Here is an 18,135-nt window from a genome sequence, read left to right as displayed (position 1 = left end):
CAGACCAGAGGATACAGATAGGCTCAAGGTCTTGTCTGGTGGCCTACCCATGTGTATACTGTTTATATGTAAAATAGCACATGTATAATTCTTTGAAAGTGTTTTTTCTGGGTATTATAACTGTGGTTCGCATGCTAGATAATATGTACATTTGATTGTCATAAGTAAGACAAAAAAACAACAACTCAAACAACCTCCTAAATCAAAGATATGAAAACAACATTAATTTATTCTAATAAAACATGTCACAAGTTAAAATGAACCAGTAGAAAAATGGATATGAACATGTCCGTTTAAGACAAAGTAAAATTTATTTTACACAGTGCAAGTAAGCTATACAGCAGTATACATTCACTGAGGTAAAGTCTTACAAAATGTAAAGTGCAAAGTAATAGCTATGGACTTAGATTCAGGAATAAAACCAACGTAATTACCATTAGAATCCAGGAAGTATTCCTAAATTTTCCAAAAGCAACAACTGGGGATCACAATCCTGTTTCCAGGGCACAGTACACCATGTCTCCACACAACATATTGCCTATAGGCTGCACAGAGAAACTTTGTCCAATCTCCTGGGAATCCACCTCAGCCCTTAGGTCACTCCAGATGTGCTTGGCAAGTCTTAAGACCTCTACCTGCAGAATGTAGAGTCCCATCTGTGGCAACGTTGAAGTGTAGTTTTGTGGAGTTTTGACAGCACTTCTGTTCAAATAGTTTGGGCATATTTTTACAGTTCCCACAGAACACACCAGCCAGACGCCTGTGGATTTGGCGGTTCTAGTTGAGGTAGATCAGGGGTGACATCCATAAGGTCAAAGATGAGACTGGGTTCACAAGTAAGGCATCTATGTAACAGGTGCTGACACTCCACTACCGTAAGGCTCTGGATTCTAGCCTGTAAAGACAAAATCATGTATAGACTGTTTGAAATTAGATAATTAGACCTTTAAATTAAAGATTTCATCAATACAATACAAATCAATGAAATATGCATGTGTTCTTAACAATAGTGATAATGTGCAAAAAGCTTAGTCTGTGTATAGCATTACTATCGAATAGTGATGGAACATGTAAACTGTGTCCATATCAGTCTCACACAGGAGAGAGTACAGTATAATCACAACAGACTCAAAAGTAGACTCTGAATTCATTGTGATATGGCGTTCTTCCAAATGTCTGGCCCTTGTAAACATTACAATAGTCTCAAGTTTGTACAATAGTTTCAAGTCCGTATGTTCTATAAAGGTTATGATTGAATCACAGTCATATAGTGTTGTTAGCTTATATTCAAGTGCAGTATTTCATTAAAATTAAACAGTATACAAACCCGTTCAGTTGCTATAGTCTTAAACTGGTTTGACTTCTGCGGTGTCCTCCTTTGCCTCTTTCTGGGCCGATGCTTGGACTTGGGCATTGGGCTTTCCTTGCTGGTGCCTTCCCCTTTCCTTCTCTAACCGGACGCCTGGTAGCAGGTCCTTGAGATGTAGTGGTTGGCTCGTAATTCATGTCAGAATTAACAGGGCTTCCCATTTCAACACTCTACAATGTAGAGTCTTAAAGAAGAATGATGTAGGTTATCATGACTACAAATGCCGTGGCGTGCCGTACCTGACGTGTGCGCACTCCCGATGTTTGGCAGGTGTCAGCTCCAGAGGAACATTAAAGGAGGGGGACGATCTTGTGCACGTACATTTTTGAAAAGTGACAAAGTGTGCTATGTTTACCATTTGAACAATGTATTCAAAGGAAAACAAATAAATAAAAATAACCAACAAAAATCTCTATTTCTGTCCAAAAACTAGCCAAGAAATTCTTTTTGAAAAAACGTGTACCCATTTTTTCTAATGGCGAGTACAAAAGCTGCAGATTTATGGAGCCCTGTTCTGCCTGGAGTCTTCACACTCTCTACTGCTGTGCCAACTTCTCTGCTACCTCCAAGCCCTCGTCCACACAGATAACACAGTAAACCGCTAAAAATCCTAACGAGGACTAGCACTCTAACATGACAAAAGCCCATTGGGGATCTTAGCTCTGTGCCGCTAACAAACCCAACTGCAGACATCTGTTTCCCTAACATACACAGGGATTTTGGACTTGTTTTAAACCAAGTACGGGAGTGAGTGAGGGCTAGAGGATTCACTGCAAGGGACTTCTGTTTTAGATTTGAAGAGGAAAACAATGGGGTTGAACAGACCACGCTCTCATCGAGTCAATATGAGAAACTAGGGCAGGACAATACATCAAAAATGTAAACTAGGCTAAACTTGGACATCGACCAATATGGGTTTCTTCATGACCAATACAGTGTTTTGTTTTAGACTCCAGAGCAACATATGACCAATACTCTTAATATTTTGAGGCCAATAGAGTTTGATCATTTGGCCACAATTATTCATTTCATTTCGAGCATATTAATGAACACATGTATCCAGTACACTTAATGCACATTTCACATATTTTTCTTATTTAAGCTTGAAAAGGAGCGGGAAGAAGGTTATAGAGTAAGATTATAGGATATGCAATTGATATTAACTTATTACTGTCTAACCATCTAATTCCACTCTGCCCACTTAGATTTATTTGGATTATTTTTTGGTTAGGAAACTTAGTTTGACTTTTAATTTTTTAATATTGGAAATTTTGTATCAGCCATAATTACAGAATTTACAAGTTTGCTACCTGTAAACACATCAATACTACTGACACTCAGAGCCTAAAAATTCACAATGCAATCTGAGCCGCAGCATTTATCAGTTCGCAACAGTTGCCATTTTTTTTGTTGATAGAATGCCCCTGCACAAAAAACTAGTAACTGCTTTTGATTGTGACTTTAGTTTAATTTTTGACACACCCATGAGATAATAAAAAGTAAAAACCATTTCAGCTCACATTCACTTTTTATATGGAAAATGGGTTATTAATTATTACTTTTATTTACAAACATTTATGATAAAATCATGCATATTTTAATCTTTTTTTTTCCAGAACTGAAGTGGATTAAGACCCACAGTCCTCAAAACCAGTGATATAAATAGGGGCACCAACAATACAAAAGGATAATAATGTGCCACTGACACAGGCTCAAAAAACCTTTGAAACTTTTCTCGTTCCATTTTCCATGATAAATTGCAATAAATTATACTCTGTACAACAATTAATCACAAATGTTTTTAAAACAGCCATGGTTTGACACAGGGAGGGGCTGATTGTCATGCCAGCCGTTTCACACTTCACTGCTAACAGCCCAATATCACCCTCCCAGGACACAACCACCAACACCACATCTCAACGGCCTCACTAAAGCCACAAAAGGAACAAAGTGGAAGTCCTAGCACAGATCTTTATGAGCAGGATGAAAAGCATGGTTGCACCTGGATATAAAGTTCAGTGCCTCTCTACCCCTCAGTCTCTGCTTCCTCAAATAAAGAGTTCCCTTGGCTGTGAGGCTGTATCCTGTTGACATTATATTACATTAAGAATATTTTTGCTGATCTGTCCCCTATGTATCTGAGGGGAGTTAAAAAAGTATATGTATATATATTTATATTTGTATTTTCTCTTTGACAAAGCTAACAGTATTTTGTGCTGAAACATGTCCTGACCAAGGAGCAAGATAGTCACAAAAAATTGATTAAAAGCTGTGAGATTTATAGCAATCAAATAAAAAAAAAGTATGGTTACTATTGGGGTGGTGGGACGAGACATCATTTTCACAAACGAGACGTGAAATTGGGTCCACAAGAACAAACACTGCAGTTCAGTTCACAATTTTGGCCTCACCATTTTTGTTTTACTTTGATTTATCTCATATTTTTGCTGTCATTGTACCACTACTTTTTGGACCTACAGCTTTTCAAAAAATTTAGCACTTTTTTATCCAAAACAAAAGTAAACAAATGGGGAACAAAATCTCACAAGTATATTTCTCATCATGTGAGTGGAATCTTGTGACAATTTTGCCTCATGAAATCTTGTGGCATAAGATCTGGTCCTATCTATAGTTTCCATTAGCATATTGTGAATACTGCAGTTTGGTAAGTAACAATGTTGGAGAAATTCCATTTCTGTGCTGTAATGAGGCTCAGTCTTTGTTATCTTGGCCTATGTCCTCAGAGGTATAATACTCCCTACAACAGTAGCATAGCCAGACTGGACTGCAAAGCACTATTGAACCTGTCAGCGTCTATAGAAAATTACCTAGAATCAGCCCACAGTAAACCTTAGCTGGAGGAATAACGGAAGCAGCGATTCCCGACACACACCTTGCTCTCTGTCACTTAAACTACCTCATCAAGTCCCACACACACTGGATGAATGAATACTTGTTATGATTAATTACAAGTTCTCAATATCAACTGTGATGCTGTTTTGATTCACTGTCAGCCCACGGTGCACCAGAGTAATAATAGATGCTTTAGTTTTGCAGCGCAGGGTAAAATTGTACACTGAACAAGCTTTTGAAGAGTTTTATGTGAAATCAAAGCTATTATTCAAGCCATCACTCACACCAAATAGGCACTGTGTCATGTGATAATGTAGATTGGCTTTACCACAATGGAACATTTTTGACAATACCAACTTGTCCAAAATAGTCCCTTGGACGTAATAAATACTGCTATTGTAAATGAAGAAGTTTTGTTGTATTAAAAAAAAGAAAAAGATTCAGCATACAGATCCCTATTTAAACATCACATGCGGCGCTGTACCTGATTTTTAGTGTTTTAAAAACATGTAACTAATTCTGCTTTTCATTTAAACAGTTTGCATTTTGCTGTTATGGTAAAGCTAATAACAACTAGCATGCTAATATGGCCTTCCTGATCAATAGGCAATAAGACGCTCTATATTTAGGTGCAGACAGTACACAGACTTATTTTGACCTCAAGAGCTGCTGCTATATATCTGTACTGGAACGTTTACTTTATTTTATTCAAATACACGGGGGGAAAAAATCTAGTACAGGGCCTCTAATGAAAGGCAATGTGTATTATATCACAATTATGTAAGATATTGTTATACAACCAAATAGTAAATGTTTTTTTTTGTGGTTGTTTGAGGGTTATTCAGTGCTTTATGATTTTAACAATTACTTGTAACTGACTATATCACAAGTATTGTTTTTTTATGAATGTGTGGATAAATTAATTTCTTCAAATACTTATAATCATAGATGCTTTATCATTACAATGATTTATTGAAGTGTTCAATTTGGAGAAAAAGATGCTTAATTGCCTAAAGGACTACAGCCTTAAAAATTGGATCTGCATAGAGTTACCAATCGATGGAGTCTTGGGGTGTGCTCACACCTAACCCAATTGAACTGTGCCCAAGCGGGCATAGCCCCTAGGGCATGTTTGTCCAGTGTGAGTGCAAATGAACTGTGCCAAGGCATGGTACGGTTGGGACTTTGGCCCAGTTGAAGGAGGTGAGCCAAAGCACAGCGCGGTTGCTCACGTATACACACACGCACCTTCCATAATTGTGCTTGAGCATGGCACGGTTCAAAAAGGCCTAGTATGAGTGTGCCCTTTGATGATCAAACTTCGTATCAGTCCACTAATCTAATCTAATCTACTCTAATCTATGATATTTAGATTATAAGGATTTATAGGGAACAAGAGAAGAAAGGAGTTGTTGAGTGAATCATCTGAACATTTGGTATTTTTTTATATTTACTTCTAAAAAGGCAGATAAAGCTCATGATTCACAAATTTAATCAGTCTTTATATAAACACATTGTTTCCTTGTACTCAGTTTTGTATAAATAGTTGTTTTTGCATGAGCTCCTGTGCAGTTGTAGTCTTGTGAGCACATTTAAGGTCAAGCCCCTTTTTTAGTCAACTAAGAAATACTGCTCTAAACATTTTAAGATTATGCACCAAAAGGTCATATGGTCATATAAAAAAGGTATGAGATTATAGTGGAAAGTGCATTTGTACATTACTGTACTCCCTTACCTCCAGGTCATCCTCCACGATCACCACGTTGGAGTAACCGAACCTGTTGAAGATCTGGTTGAGTGCCCAACGGTAGTGCCTGGCGATCTTGTAGTAACCCTGGAACTTCCTGTGCTCGGGCCTCACCCTGATGTCGGCCAGATCGGGCTGGGCGATGTGGGTGAGTTGGTCTCCATAGGAGCCGATGACCTGGGCGGTGTCAGTGTGCCCGCAGTCCTGGCTCACGACAATGGGGTGGAGCTGCGCAGAGGGCCTGTACTGAATGAGTCTGTCCAGGCTGCGTTTGACCGTCACTCTATCACAGGCGATCACTAGGATAGGTATTACCACTTCGGGGCTAGCTGTGGATGCCGCCAATGTATTCTCTGCGGGTTTGCTTTCCACCGCTTTTGTTAGCTCTAATTTGACTTCTGGAGCGGTTGTGGTGACCAACTTTTGAGTCGGTTTCTCCTCCTTGCTTTCCAATTTAGTCCGTTCTATTGCTAATGTCGTTTCTACCACTACTTCCTTCAGCGTTTTGGAATTCTCCGTCTCCCTCTTCCCGACTTCCTTCTGTCGTGCCCACTGTGCTCTGTGGCTCTCGATCTGTCGTAGTAGCTCTTTCTGCTTTTCCAGCTGCACCTCTACCTCCTCGGCCAAACGCATCACCTCCCCGGCTAAATTGCCGCCGCCCCCTCCGACCGCGGCCTTACCTTGCCCCGCCCCCCACTCCTCCTTGCCCACCGGCTCGGCCCCGCCTCCCTCGCCCACCCGGCCGATGGGAGGGCGGCCCCACAGGTAGAGGAGGAGCAGGGCGTTCCAGGCGACGAACAAGAAAGCACCGCATAGTATAAAAGAGCCTTTCTTCCGAACCATGGCCCTTTAAAACTCGGGTTGGAACATCGGAGTTCGGAGAGGGGGGATAGCGGTGGAAGTAGAATGGGAGTGAGCACAGTCTTGCATGGGCAGGGGATCGAAGGACTTTGCTATTTATAGAAAAACATCTAAAAAATCATAGCGGCTGTGTCTTTTGAACAAAAATCATTTTGGCTGTGCGGTGCCACTGAACTCCCATTGAAAAGTGTCAAAAGGGGTCGAGACTAGTGCCAAAACAAAAATGGGAGGAGGCGCTGGGTAGAGGGAATGTGGAGTTCTTGATGTTATCCTTCAGACATCATTCTGAAAACAAAAAAGAAAAAAAACAGATAGGGTTAAGCTAAGTATGCAAAAGTAGTTGGTCCTTTACCCTATTTATGGACCTGTTTGGAGTTAGACGTTTTCGCCATCAATCTAACCTTTAGAAGAACATTCTAGCAAAAGCTCTGGAGAAGGTGCCGTTTTGTAATATATACTGTACACATTTTGATTGCAATATTTATTTTAACAACATTACAAACCGTGGAACATAGCTTCCCACTTACCAAACAAAAGGTAATATTAATCAAGGTGGAAATACAGTATAATGTGGCAAGAAGGCGGTGAGCGAAGTACATTTATTTAGACTACAATGGTACAGAGCTTAAACTCTGTAGTACAAAGCTGTGACTGGGGATAGGGGGAGGTTAAAATAGACATTTTCTGAGCACTTAAGCCTTGAATGGTGGACAATAAAGGATTACACAAGCATGAATCAATCAAATACAATTCTGAAGGGGTTTGTAATTTGGGAATACCATTAAAACCTTCAAACTTTTCAGACCAAGAACAATATATGGCTCTTCAGGTACCATTAGATCTAAACCAGGTCTAAAACAGGACTATAAACAAGTATATATTAGACAAGCGCAAAACCACGACTACACTATTGCTATAATAGTACTAAACAAGGACTAGCCCAAATGAAGCGGACCAAGTTAGGATTAAATTGACTTTAAAAATTCAGCAAATACTTACTATAACAGTTTGAGAACCAGTGAGCAATGAGACGATATAACATTGTTTAGACCTGGTTTAACCCATTTTTACCACGATTTTGAACTGGTTTATAGCCTTTGTTTTCAGCCCTGGGAGCACAAGACAAATTTGTTTTAAAGTAGTAGTAGTGCTAGAAAAACTAACAATGAAGCACTAGACTTAACAATTGACTGTAGTTGGTAAGCAATTGTCAGGTCTCATTTGGGAAGTGCTTCTCCTTGACTAAGCCCGCTGCCGGAGATGAGCCAACTCAGCAGCAAGTAAGAAAGCTTAGTAAGATTCAAGCTCCCCCCTACAAGCCTCCATCCCCAAGCTAACACGGAGAGATGGAGAAGAGAGAGCGAGGAAGAAAAAGAAGGGGAGATGACTACCCTGCCGCTGTCATGTGCACTTGTATCCAGTCATGTGGATCTGGGGTCAAAAAGGCCACCATGCACTTCCTCCTGCTAAACTTTTAACCTCACTTTCTCCTTTTACTGGCATTGATTGAAGTCGGGTTTAACACAGTTGTCCAATACTAGAGCTGGGTACCTTAAAAAATTATTCTAACAGAGCATTATGATTAGATTTGTGCTTTAGACTTTAATAATTTTGTTTAAATGCATCCATTGATCCAAAAGTCTGAAATATAAACTGACAAACTAACACAAGAATCCCATTTCAGAAGATGTTTGTGCAGATCTAAACTACAGGGTTAGCAGTTATGCAAAACAACACAGGATATTTAGTTTTTTTTTGTGGAGGAAATTATGGTACTATTACAATTTGCTAATAGCATCCATTCAAACAGCAATTTTGATTCAATAGAGATTAATTTTTCTAATACAAAATTCAAAAGTCAAAATTGAGCTATACTTTTTAGAGTTTATAATTATCTTGTATCATAAAACCTTATAAGAAAGTTCATGATTGAAATCAGTGGTACTTTGAATCCAGGACAATAAAGATTACCGTACTCAAACATGAATCACTAAATACAAGTGAGTCACCACTGTAATTGCTGTAACAGGGTAAAAAGCTCTTCATAGTCAATTTTGCATAATACAACTTCAGTATGTGTGTTTTTTTCAAGTCTATGTTGGCCAGTATTAAGTTTAGACTTGGCCGTTTACCTTTATCTATTATCTACAATACCCATCTCCACTTGCTTCATCTGGTGCTGGCCTTATATTTTTGTGGTATTAAGCCCATGACATTTTGCCTTTAGTTTGTTTTTATAAATGATCATCTATGACACATTATAGATACTACAACTAACAACTAATTTCTGGATTTTTTTTTTTAAATAATACACAATAGAATACATGTTCAGTGCTTTAGAGTTTTTGTGTCAGTCATATAAAACAGTTTCAATATTACAATTTTTTGTGTGATTTTTCTCTAGCAGTAGATCATACTTCAAAACTTGTTATCGTGGCAGGCCGAGTTGTAGAAACTTACTCAAACCACACCATGATGCAGAGACATGATTGGTCAGTGTCAAATGGTTTATGTGGATATGTGTCAATTTCGAATGAATCTGCCAATATTGTTTGGCCCCAGTCTGTGCGTCCTCATGTGCCAGTCCTAGTTTGTCCCCAGTACATCAGATTTGTCTCATGAGTAAAAATGGAAAAATAGAAGAGCAATTAGACTAAAAATAGGGTTGTATGTTATTATTTTTACAAAAGTGAAGTTAATTTGTGATCTTAATTTCATCTTTAAAATCCATGGAAACACCCACAAATTTATTTTAAGGTGAAACATTGGTGTTGGCAAATATCAGTCATCGGCCCCAGCAAGCCAAATATCGGGCATCTTACTGGCTTAAGAAAAAATCCATATCGGACCATCTCTAGCTGGGACAGTGTTTGGCTCACCATTAGCCAGTCAGTAATGCCACGTGTGCATTAGCAGAGCCACCGTCTGCTGTTAGTTTAAACAAACATTAGCGGAGCTGTGAAGGTTAGCGGGAGCCACCACAGGAGCTCCTCTGCATTAGACATAAACCAATTAGAGCCGACAAATATAGGGCTGCCAATAATCTGCTGTAAGCAACGCATGGGTGTCTGTGGGGTACACAACACTGGGATTGTCTGGAAACTATAATTTATTCAAGTGGACAGACTAAAGTAATAAATATTATGAATGTTTTATTGAAAATATTCAACTTATGCTAATAATTTATAATAAAAATAACATTCTTAAAAAAGAGATGACTAAAAATGAAAAGTATTTCGTTATTTTTGTATTTCTTCTAAGGGTAACAAGACATTTCTGTGGTTTCGTGGGTAACTTAATCTTGTAATTTCACATTTGACGGATATCCTGATGTATTGTAGCAGCGCTTGAGATTTAAAAAAAAAAAAAATCAGCCTGGTGTGCATCTGCATGTAACTATAAAGCTTTTTATTGCCCATCATCAGGAAGTTAGCACGCTAGTTAGCTTTACTGTCACGGCAATACTCCACTCTGGTCTCTGAGGGCTGTGAAAAGCCCTTATAGACTCATTACAGTGAATAATTAGGATGCTCAGGAATAACAACTTTGGACCACAGTAAAGTAGTTCTGTTTTTCACATTTTTAAGATAGTAAAAATCAAGTACAGCATCTGTAAGTCATGAATAATTGAACTGTGAATATAAAAAGGTAACAATAGAAAGGTTTTCAATATTGTGAGAATTTTAGAGGTAAAATTAAGAAATCTCTGAAATGTGGTATGCATTTCAAAACTTTAACATACGTATAACCAAATGTAAAATGATGTTTCTCACAATAATCTTAACTCTAAAATAACATGCTGACTATAAAACAAGTCTACTGTTAATTAAATATCTTCCTTTTTAATTTGAATGAGTTTCATGTAACACAGCTGTAAGCAGTTTTATTTGCATGCTGGGTTTCAGATAGCAGATTGGGACATCATTTCAGGCAGAGAAAACATGTTTGTGTACACGCTGTGGGCAATAGGCAAATAAGGCATGTTTATCTTATTACGAAATGTGACTTACGATCGTAGAGGTAAGTGACGTGGCAAATTTAGTTGGTTGAACATTGTTAAAATGAGGCCTAGCACTTAATGCTTGCTAACTATCACAATTAATATTCAATTAATAATTACTTACAACTAGTGAAAACAAAAGCAGCTTATTTGATGTTCCACTGGTCACAGTGTTGTAATGGCATCACTGGATTTGATGTCAAGCTCTGATAGCTCCATTATCTCTGCATACAATGTGTGAAATCCTATGAATGCTTCCAACAACTGATAACACAGAACAGGCACAGTAACAACTCGGGAGGGATCAAGTATAACAACCAAAGGACAATCATTCAAAACAGTGCTTCTCTGGGTTCACATAACATTCAACCATGGATCTGTAACTATTGCCGTGCTAGACCCCTTAGTAATTTTTATTTTTCATGTAATAATGTCCCTTTGTCAAAATGAGTAGTTTGCTCAAATGTTGTGAATGACACAAACCTCCATATTTAGTCAGTCTTTTCCTTGAACTCTTGAAATGACGCCCCCATTTTACAGGAAGCACTTCTGTGTTTAAAAGGTGACATATCACACACAGTTGACTTTTATGAGCTTTTAACCATGTTTCAACAGCGTTTCCTTAGCATGACCTTACTAGGTTAGAGTTGCATTTTGATTTATTCAAGCATGCTTGAGTAATCATGTATTGTTGCACATTCAAGGCTTGAGTGGTCTGATTTTTTTCCCCATCTACACCCCATCTCTGCCCACTTCTCCAATTATTTTTCCAAAATGTTTTCCCACTGTCTAGCAGCTATTGACTTTATCCTGCTCTACTCCAGTCCACCCTTTACTGGCAACAACAACTGTGTTTGAACAGGCTGACAATTTGAATGTGCTATTTTTTTTTATTTCATGTAAAAGCTGACTTATTCTGCAAAATCGAATTGTAGCACTATTAATCATGTTGTATAGTTGTTTCCGCTTCTCATTTACCCTTCAAAGTTGTATTTAGAGTGATCTTTATACTCCCATTTTCAAGATGTCATTGTTCCGATCCACTCCAGTTTTCAATGTCACCGCTACACGCCCACTGCTCTGTGCTTACTTTGTTTTCATTTTCTTAATCCGTAATATGCATAGAATTTGGCAGCGTCGCTTAGCCATTTTTGCGCAAATGAAAAAAATCCACTACTCGCTAGTGTGATTTACAGCTATCCATAGGAGGTGCTGTGTTGTATGATGACATTTACATCGATGTCTGTTCCCATCGGGCAATGCAGTTTTACAATGGGGAAATCAGCGGACTGGTTTCTTTTATTGAGTTGTTTTAGATGAATACTGCAATTTAAAATGTCCAAATTATAACATAACAATCCACAGGTCTCATAGATTATAAGTAGTAGACACAACCACAATGGGTCTACTTTAAAATACATGAAAAGCTCTGATCTGAATTTTTGTTTTATGTTTTACTTTGCATTTTACAGGTGCCCAATTTCTCGCTCCATCTGTTAAAGAAAAAAAACAGATGGTGGATAGCATATGGAGTTATTCTCAAAAAGAATCTTGTATTTGTAATCTACCACGTAAAAATAAAAAGAAAAAATGGAAAGAAAAGAAAAGATCTGACCTACCAATGTCATAGTGTCCAAGAAGTTTACAAAAATAATACATAACCTTTAAACCTAGTGCTTTTTTTTTTTACCAGCCAATCAATAATAAATGTCAAGCAATACACTGTGCAAAGCTCTGTATAAGCCTGGGAAGACTAAACCAAACATTAATTAAAACAAACTGAACTAAGATAAAATTAACAAAATAAATGGTGAGGCGCTTTGCTATATTTCCTTAGCTACTGAAAAATATCTTAAATTGACATCAAATTGAGCAGGAAGTTTTGGTTTGACCCAATAATACAAAAGTGCCATGCCAATTGTAAGCACATTCAGAGGTGGGTAGTACTTAGTAGAATTTACTTGAGTAATATACATTATAACATTGTCGAGTAAACATTTTGGTTACTCTTCCCACTGTGACTAAGTCTACAAGTGACAAGCTTTATGCTGACTATATGAAATTATTTGAGCGTGTGTGTTTCTTGCACGGCTCCTTTAAATATGATTTAATGTTTCCTCATTTTTGTGGTCTGTACTTGGAAGACAACAGTTTTTTGTCCATTCAATTACATTAACTTCAAATTATGTTATTCCTGACAGTTACTCTAACAAGTACTTGAGTGTATATATATATAATTTCTCCAAATAATATATCATTTCTGGGACCACTATTTTGTACTTTTACTTGACTAATATTATTTTGAAGTAGCGTTAATCTGACTTGAGTTCATTTTCTGGCTACTCTACCCACCTCTACATTAAAACATTGGTTTCTAAGACTGAGATAAACTTTTTAACCCAAAAACCTATCCCAAAGTATTAACCCTTTAGCATAGCATTGGATCTTACCTGTCCCAAGTCCAGCAACTTAACATACTGCCAGCCTACACGGTCCTGTCTGGTCTTCAAGCACAAAAAGTGTGAGACAGGAGAGAGTCGAGAGAGAGAGAGAGAGTTAGGATGTCCAAGTGGGAGGGAACTGTTGCTCTTCACACTAGCATGCAGGCTACTATTCTTCTTAACCCCCTCCTCCCAGGCACTCCTTCCCCCTCTGTCTCTCTCGCTCTCTCACTGTAGAAACAGGATCAGTGAGACGCGCAAAGTTGCCAGGTCTGCGGCTTATCAGTGACTTTGGGCTTGCTTGAAAATTTTGGTTTTCTTGATTAACAAAAGTGAGTTGTGTGTCAGTTTTTGTTTTATTGGCCTAGTAACTACTGTAACAAAAGTTAAATCAATATCCTTACTGTCCAAATATCTTATTAAAAATTAACACTCAATCAGTAGCAACAGAAAATGTTCTAGAAAATGTATATCACTATTTTATTTAAAACGCTACACCACGGAACATTTCTATTGGATGGTCTGCCACCTGCTTGTTTCCATGGAGTTGTTATTGCTTTGTCTGTAATGTTCAACAGTAAGGCAGTAAGTAAACGTATACATTTTTTTCCCATTCTGGATGTTTCTATTTGTCAAAAATATCTTGAAAAATGCATGGGCTCACCTCTGCACAGACCTGACTAATAATAACCTAGTGGCACCATCCACTTGTACCATGTTATGTTTTAATGCTGTACTGTGGAACATCCAAAGCAATATTTTTATGGAGACAAACAGGGCCCTCTACCTGAAATGTTAGACAGTGCATATTTAAAAGTGTCCATATTACTTCTCTTCTTTCAAACAGAAAACACTCTGCTCCACCTTATGATGGCACGTGGTAACGCAGGAGGTGCTCCACTGTGTTTTTAAACATTCAACTATGACATTAAAGTAAAAAAGTTACATCAAGACAGAAATGAACCTTTCTTGATTACTTGTTCTGCTACATCTCAAGATCATTGTAAAGCTATAGGACCACATCTGCCACTATGGAATGTGCCTTGATGACTGACGGATTACACAGACATAAAGCTGCATGGTAATATAAAGAAAGTATGACGATTTAATGTTGATAATGACATTCTATTGTCTAGATATGTTTTTTTTCCATATCAAGGTATCAAAATTGGTATTGAGAATCAAGTCTATTCCTTACTATCGAAATTGAGGTTTTTTTTTGTATTGTGACTCTAATTCCAACGCAATACATTTTTCCACTGAGGCCTAATTATTATTATCATTATTATATGGTTGAATGGCACATATTCTGGCTTACTTTTCTAGCAGTGGGCTCACTACTTTTCATTCTTAGCAGCCTGTTTTTGTCCTGAGATCTGGCAACCCTATAGAGAGCCCTTGAGCCAGAAACCGGCATAGTCAGGCATCCAGCATGGCGGCTAATGGCTCTGCTGACCTGGAATCGAGTGGGAGAAGCCAGGAGATTCCCAGTTTGCATCTATACATCTATAGTATATAGACTCCGGGTTGACACAGCGCAGCGAAGAGGGGGACGCAGCGGGACATAGGCGCGACAGCTGTTTACAGAGGAATTCCAGCTGCTGCCATGGTGACCGGAGACATGTGCTGCTGGACAAGGGTTCAAATAGGCTACAGTTCAGCTGGACAAACACACTTTAAAAGGGGATGGTCTGTTTATCTGCAGTGGATGTTTTGAGCTAACTGTTGTGTTATGTTGTATCTGCTTGTCAAAAACATGTATTTGTTTCATTTGTTTCAGTAATTTGGTGACTTTTCCACCACCTACTTGTCTCAATGGAAATGTAATAGTATGGTATTAAGCTCATTTATTTTGCAGTTACAAGTGTTTTTAATGCTGAAAATGCACATGCATTTTTACTGTGAGGGAGCTCGCCTCCCCACAAATCTGACCTGTAACCTGATGGCTACACCTACTTATCTTTGCAGGGATGGATATATTTAATGCCATAGTGTGGAATGCTCTAGTAAAAAGCAATGAAATCTCTGTGGAGACAAACAGGTAGTGGACTCCACAAGAAAAGTTGCAAGGTAGATCTATAAGTTTATTTGACAATTTTAACTGTTACTGTCAGCTTTTCCTGGAGGCACACCGCAAACAAAAATCCAGTAGGTTCAAGTAGATCCATAAACCAGGTTCTTTATTTCGGCACAGGCATCATTCAAACTGATTCGACACAATCTCCCGATTTTACATCTTCAGAATGGGCTCTATATACTAGTAGCACACGTCACATTCTCTTAATAATTAGCTTGGAATATACAGACATGTACATGTTATCTGGGTTCACTGAAGACAAAGTCAGCATGCTGATCTGGTCTTTCTTAACACACGTCTTACACGTCTTTTTACAAAATGCATATAGCATAACACTTCCACGTCAAAGACATTAAAGTACATTATGACATTATCGTGCCACACTGGCACCCCCAAAAACATACAGGTCAAAGTATAATATATCAAGTATAATAATATCATGTTACATGAAACATTAATCCCACATTACAAATGTATGATCTTAAATTTTCAAACATACTTTCAGACATACTACAAGTTTTTTTTTAATGTAATCTACTAGTTGTTGATGTTCTAGGAAGAACCTTCTTTTTTTTCAGAAAGCGACAAGAATTTTCCTATGCTGTCGGCCACAAAAACAACATGAGACTTTAAATTTCTGGTACATAGGTACATAATTTATAATGCAATTTAATGGAAATGAAATATTTTAAAATGCAAAGTTTTATAATATCTAACCACATAACCCTTGAAGATAAGCAGGTGATGCCAACAGGTCACGTTATAGGTCAGAACTGTGGAGAGGCTGTGGAGAAGAGACCCCACTAACCATAAAATATGCATGTTTTTCAATGAACAAACACATATGTATGAATAAATGCTAGGTTGATATGTTTAGTGGATACTGCAAGTCCTACTGTGCAACATTCCAGGCAATGCCATCTCTCTGAAGACAAGCGGGTAGCAGACCCTCCAACAGAAAAGTCCCATAATGCCCCTTTAAATGACATGATGCAAAACAACAGTGGCGTCAAACATCCCTTCAACTTATTTAAAGTTTGTCAACCCGGAAAACCAAGCAAAAGGTAGCATTTTTATCTGACATGACCAATATTGAAAATAATCATGTTTTTTTTTTTTTTTTAAACTAACTTATTATAACTATGCCTGTTGCTCATTGCCCTCTGGTTTACTACTTATAATCTCAGTTGCAATAGATTGTCAGTATTGTTTTAGCTTCTGAATTGTTGACGAGATTTATTTACCATGTATTATTACGTTTTGTGAACAATCATAGACTGACTATATATATATATATATTCTATGTGTGCAATGTAACGGGTGCCTGCCTGATATGAAGCTATTTAACCACAAAACAGCCACACATAGCCGTCCACCATCTTTCCAATTACCAAATTAACACATCTTGCACAATTTAGTGTTGTCTGCAACGACTGTCCCTTTCTACTTATTGCTTTCCCACACGCATAGAATATCACATATATCTTTAAAACAAGCTAACTGGATTTGTGCTGCTAGCTAGCCTGCTAACAGCTCCGAGTGGGATTTCTCATTCACTCCCCGTCCGTTCATTCCCAGCGGGTCCTTAAGAGGCTGAGAGCTGGAGACTGGCTCACTCACCTCGCACATGTCTCCCGGAACAACGCCGTGTTCCTCGCATCCTCTCGGGGAAAAGGGGGTACCAGTCCGGCCGGGGGTTAGCTAGTTTCCAGGAGCTAGCCGCGCCGTGCCCGATGTGTGTTCCCCACGAAGTCACGTTCATAGCACATCTCTCCCCGGTGTGCGCCCAGCAGCATCCGCACATTTGCTTCCCATTATCCCGGCGGCTTCTGGATCGGAAGCCGTGTTAAATGTGAGCCAGGGCCACGGTGTCTGGTTGTGGTTGTATACCCACTCAGAGCGGTAAAGTGCACATTATGCCGTAATCAGCGCGCCCTGGCTCGGCTCGGCTCTTCGCTGGCTCCGGGTTCACTCCAGCTGGCTGCGCTGGAGGATGCCTGGTGGTGTGCCCATGGGTTTGCCTGGCTGGATGTGTTTTCTGATGTATAGCGATGACGCTAGATTACGCCAAACCAACTATATACACTTCCGGACTACAAAATCGTAGAGACGCCGAGTTTTGCCGAATGTTTCCGAGACTGCCTTTGCAGATTAGGCTTTTACTATTTTCAAATTCACTGTGACATTTTAGAGAGCCCAGCAATGAAGTATTATTTTTATTATTTTTACATCATCATTAATGCATCTGTTCTGATACCGGTGGTTTCCAAACGAGGCAGAATGACCTAGAGGTACGAATAGAGTTTTATGGTAAAATTTACATTACTTTATATAATAATAATAATAATAATAATAATAATAATAATAATAATAATAAAACAAGATTATTATGAACTACCAGGCTAGTCTAAATATTAGATGTAAAGCATATGCTAAATTTGAATATAAAATGGAGTATAGAATATATAAAATGTGTATCAAACTGTCTAGGTAGACAGGTTGTACATCCATCCATCCATCCATTTTCTTCCGCTTATCCGGGGCCGGGTCGCGGGGGCAGCAGTCTAAGCAGGGACTCCCAGACTTCCCTCACCCCGGACACGTCCTCCAGCTCCTCCGGTGGGACCCCAAGGCGTTCCCAGGCCAGCCGAGAGACATAGTCCCTCCAGCGTGTCCTGGGTCTTCCCCGGGGCCTCCTCCCGGTGGGACATGCCCAGAACACCTCCCTAGGGAGGCGTCCAGGAGGCATCCTGAGCAGATGCCCGAGCCACCTCAGCTGGTTCCTCT

The 18,135-nt window shown here is 38.8% G+C and overlaps 1 protein-coding gene across 3 annotated transcripts in view; it reads right to left on the bottom strand.

The window, feature by feature from the left end:
• mgat1b (alpha-1,3-mannosyl-glycoprotein 2-beta-N-acetylglucosaminyltransferase b) overlaps window positions 1-17,409 on the bottom strand; it is a 33,330-nt gene extending 15,921 nt beyond the window's left edge. For 2 of the 3 annotated variants that reach the window (XR_008648875.1, XM_033975337.2), the window contains exons 1-2: window positions 13,281-13,359; window positions 5,958-7,115 (exon numbers count right to left, since the gene is read on the bottom strand). Coding sequence is in view for 2 of the 3 variants with exons in the window: in XM_033975337.2 (XP_033831228.1) it covers window positions 5,958-6,812 (855 nt within the window). In the remaining variant the exon portion in view is untranslated. Of the gene's footprint in view, window positions 1-5,957; window positions 7,116-13,280; window positions 13,360-16,968 lie in introns of those variants that run through there. The other variant, XM_055225136.1, reaches the window with a different exon arrangement.
• Window positions 17,410-18,135: the final 726 nt, after the last annotated feature.

The sequence above is a fragment of the Periophthalmus magnuspinnatus genome, chromosome 11 (genome assembly GCF_009829125.3).
Source record: "Periophthalmus magnuspinnatus isolate fPerMag1 chromosome 11, fPerMag1.2.pri, whole genome shotgun sequence".
Classification (NCBI taxonomy): domain Eukaryota; kingdom Metazoa; phylum Chordata; class Actinopteri; order Gobiiformes; family Gobiidae; genus Periophthalmus; species Periophthalmus magnuspinnatus.
The sequence above is the reverse complement of the archived record's forward strand: the minus strand, read 5'-3'. Positions and strand labels throughout refer to the sequence as shown.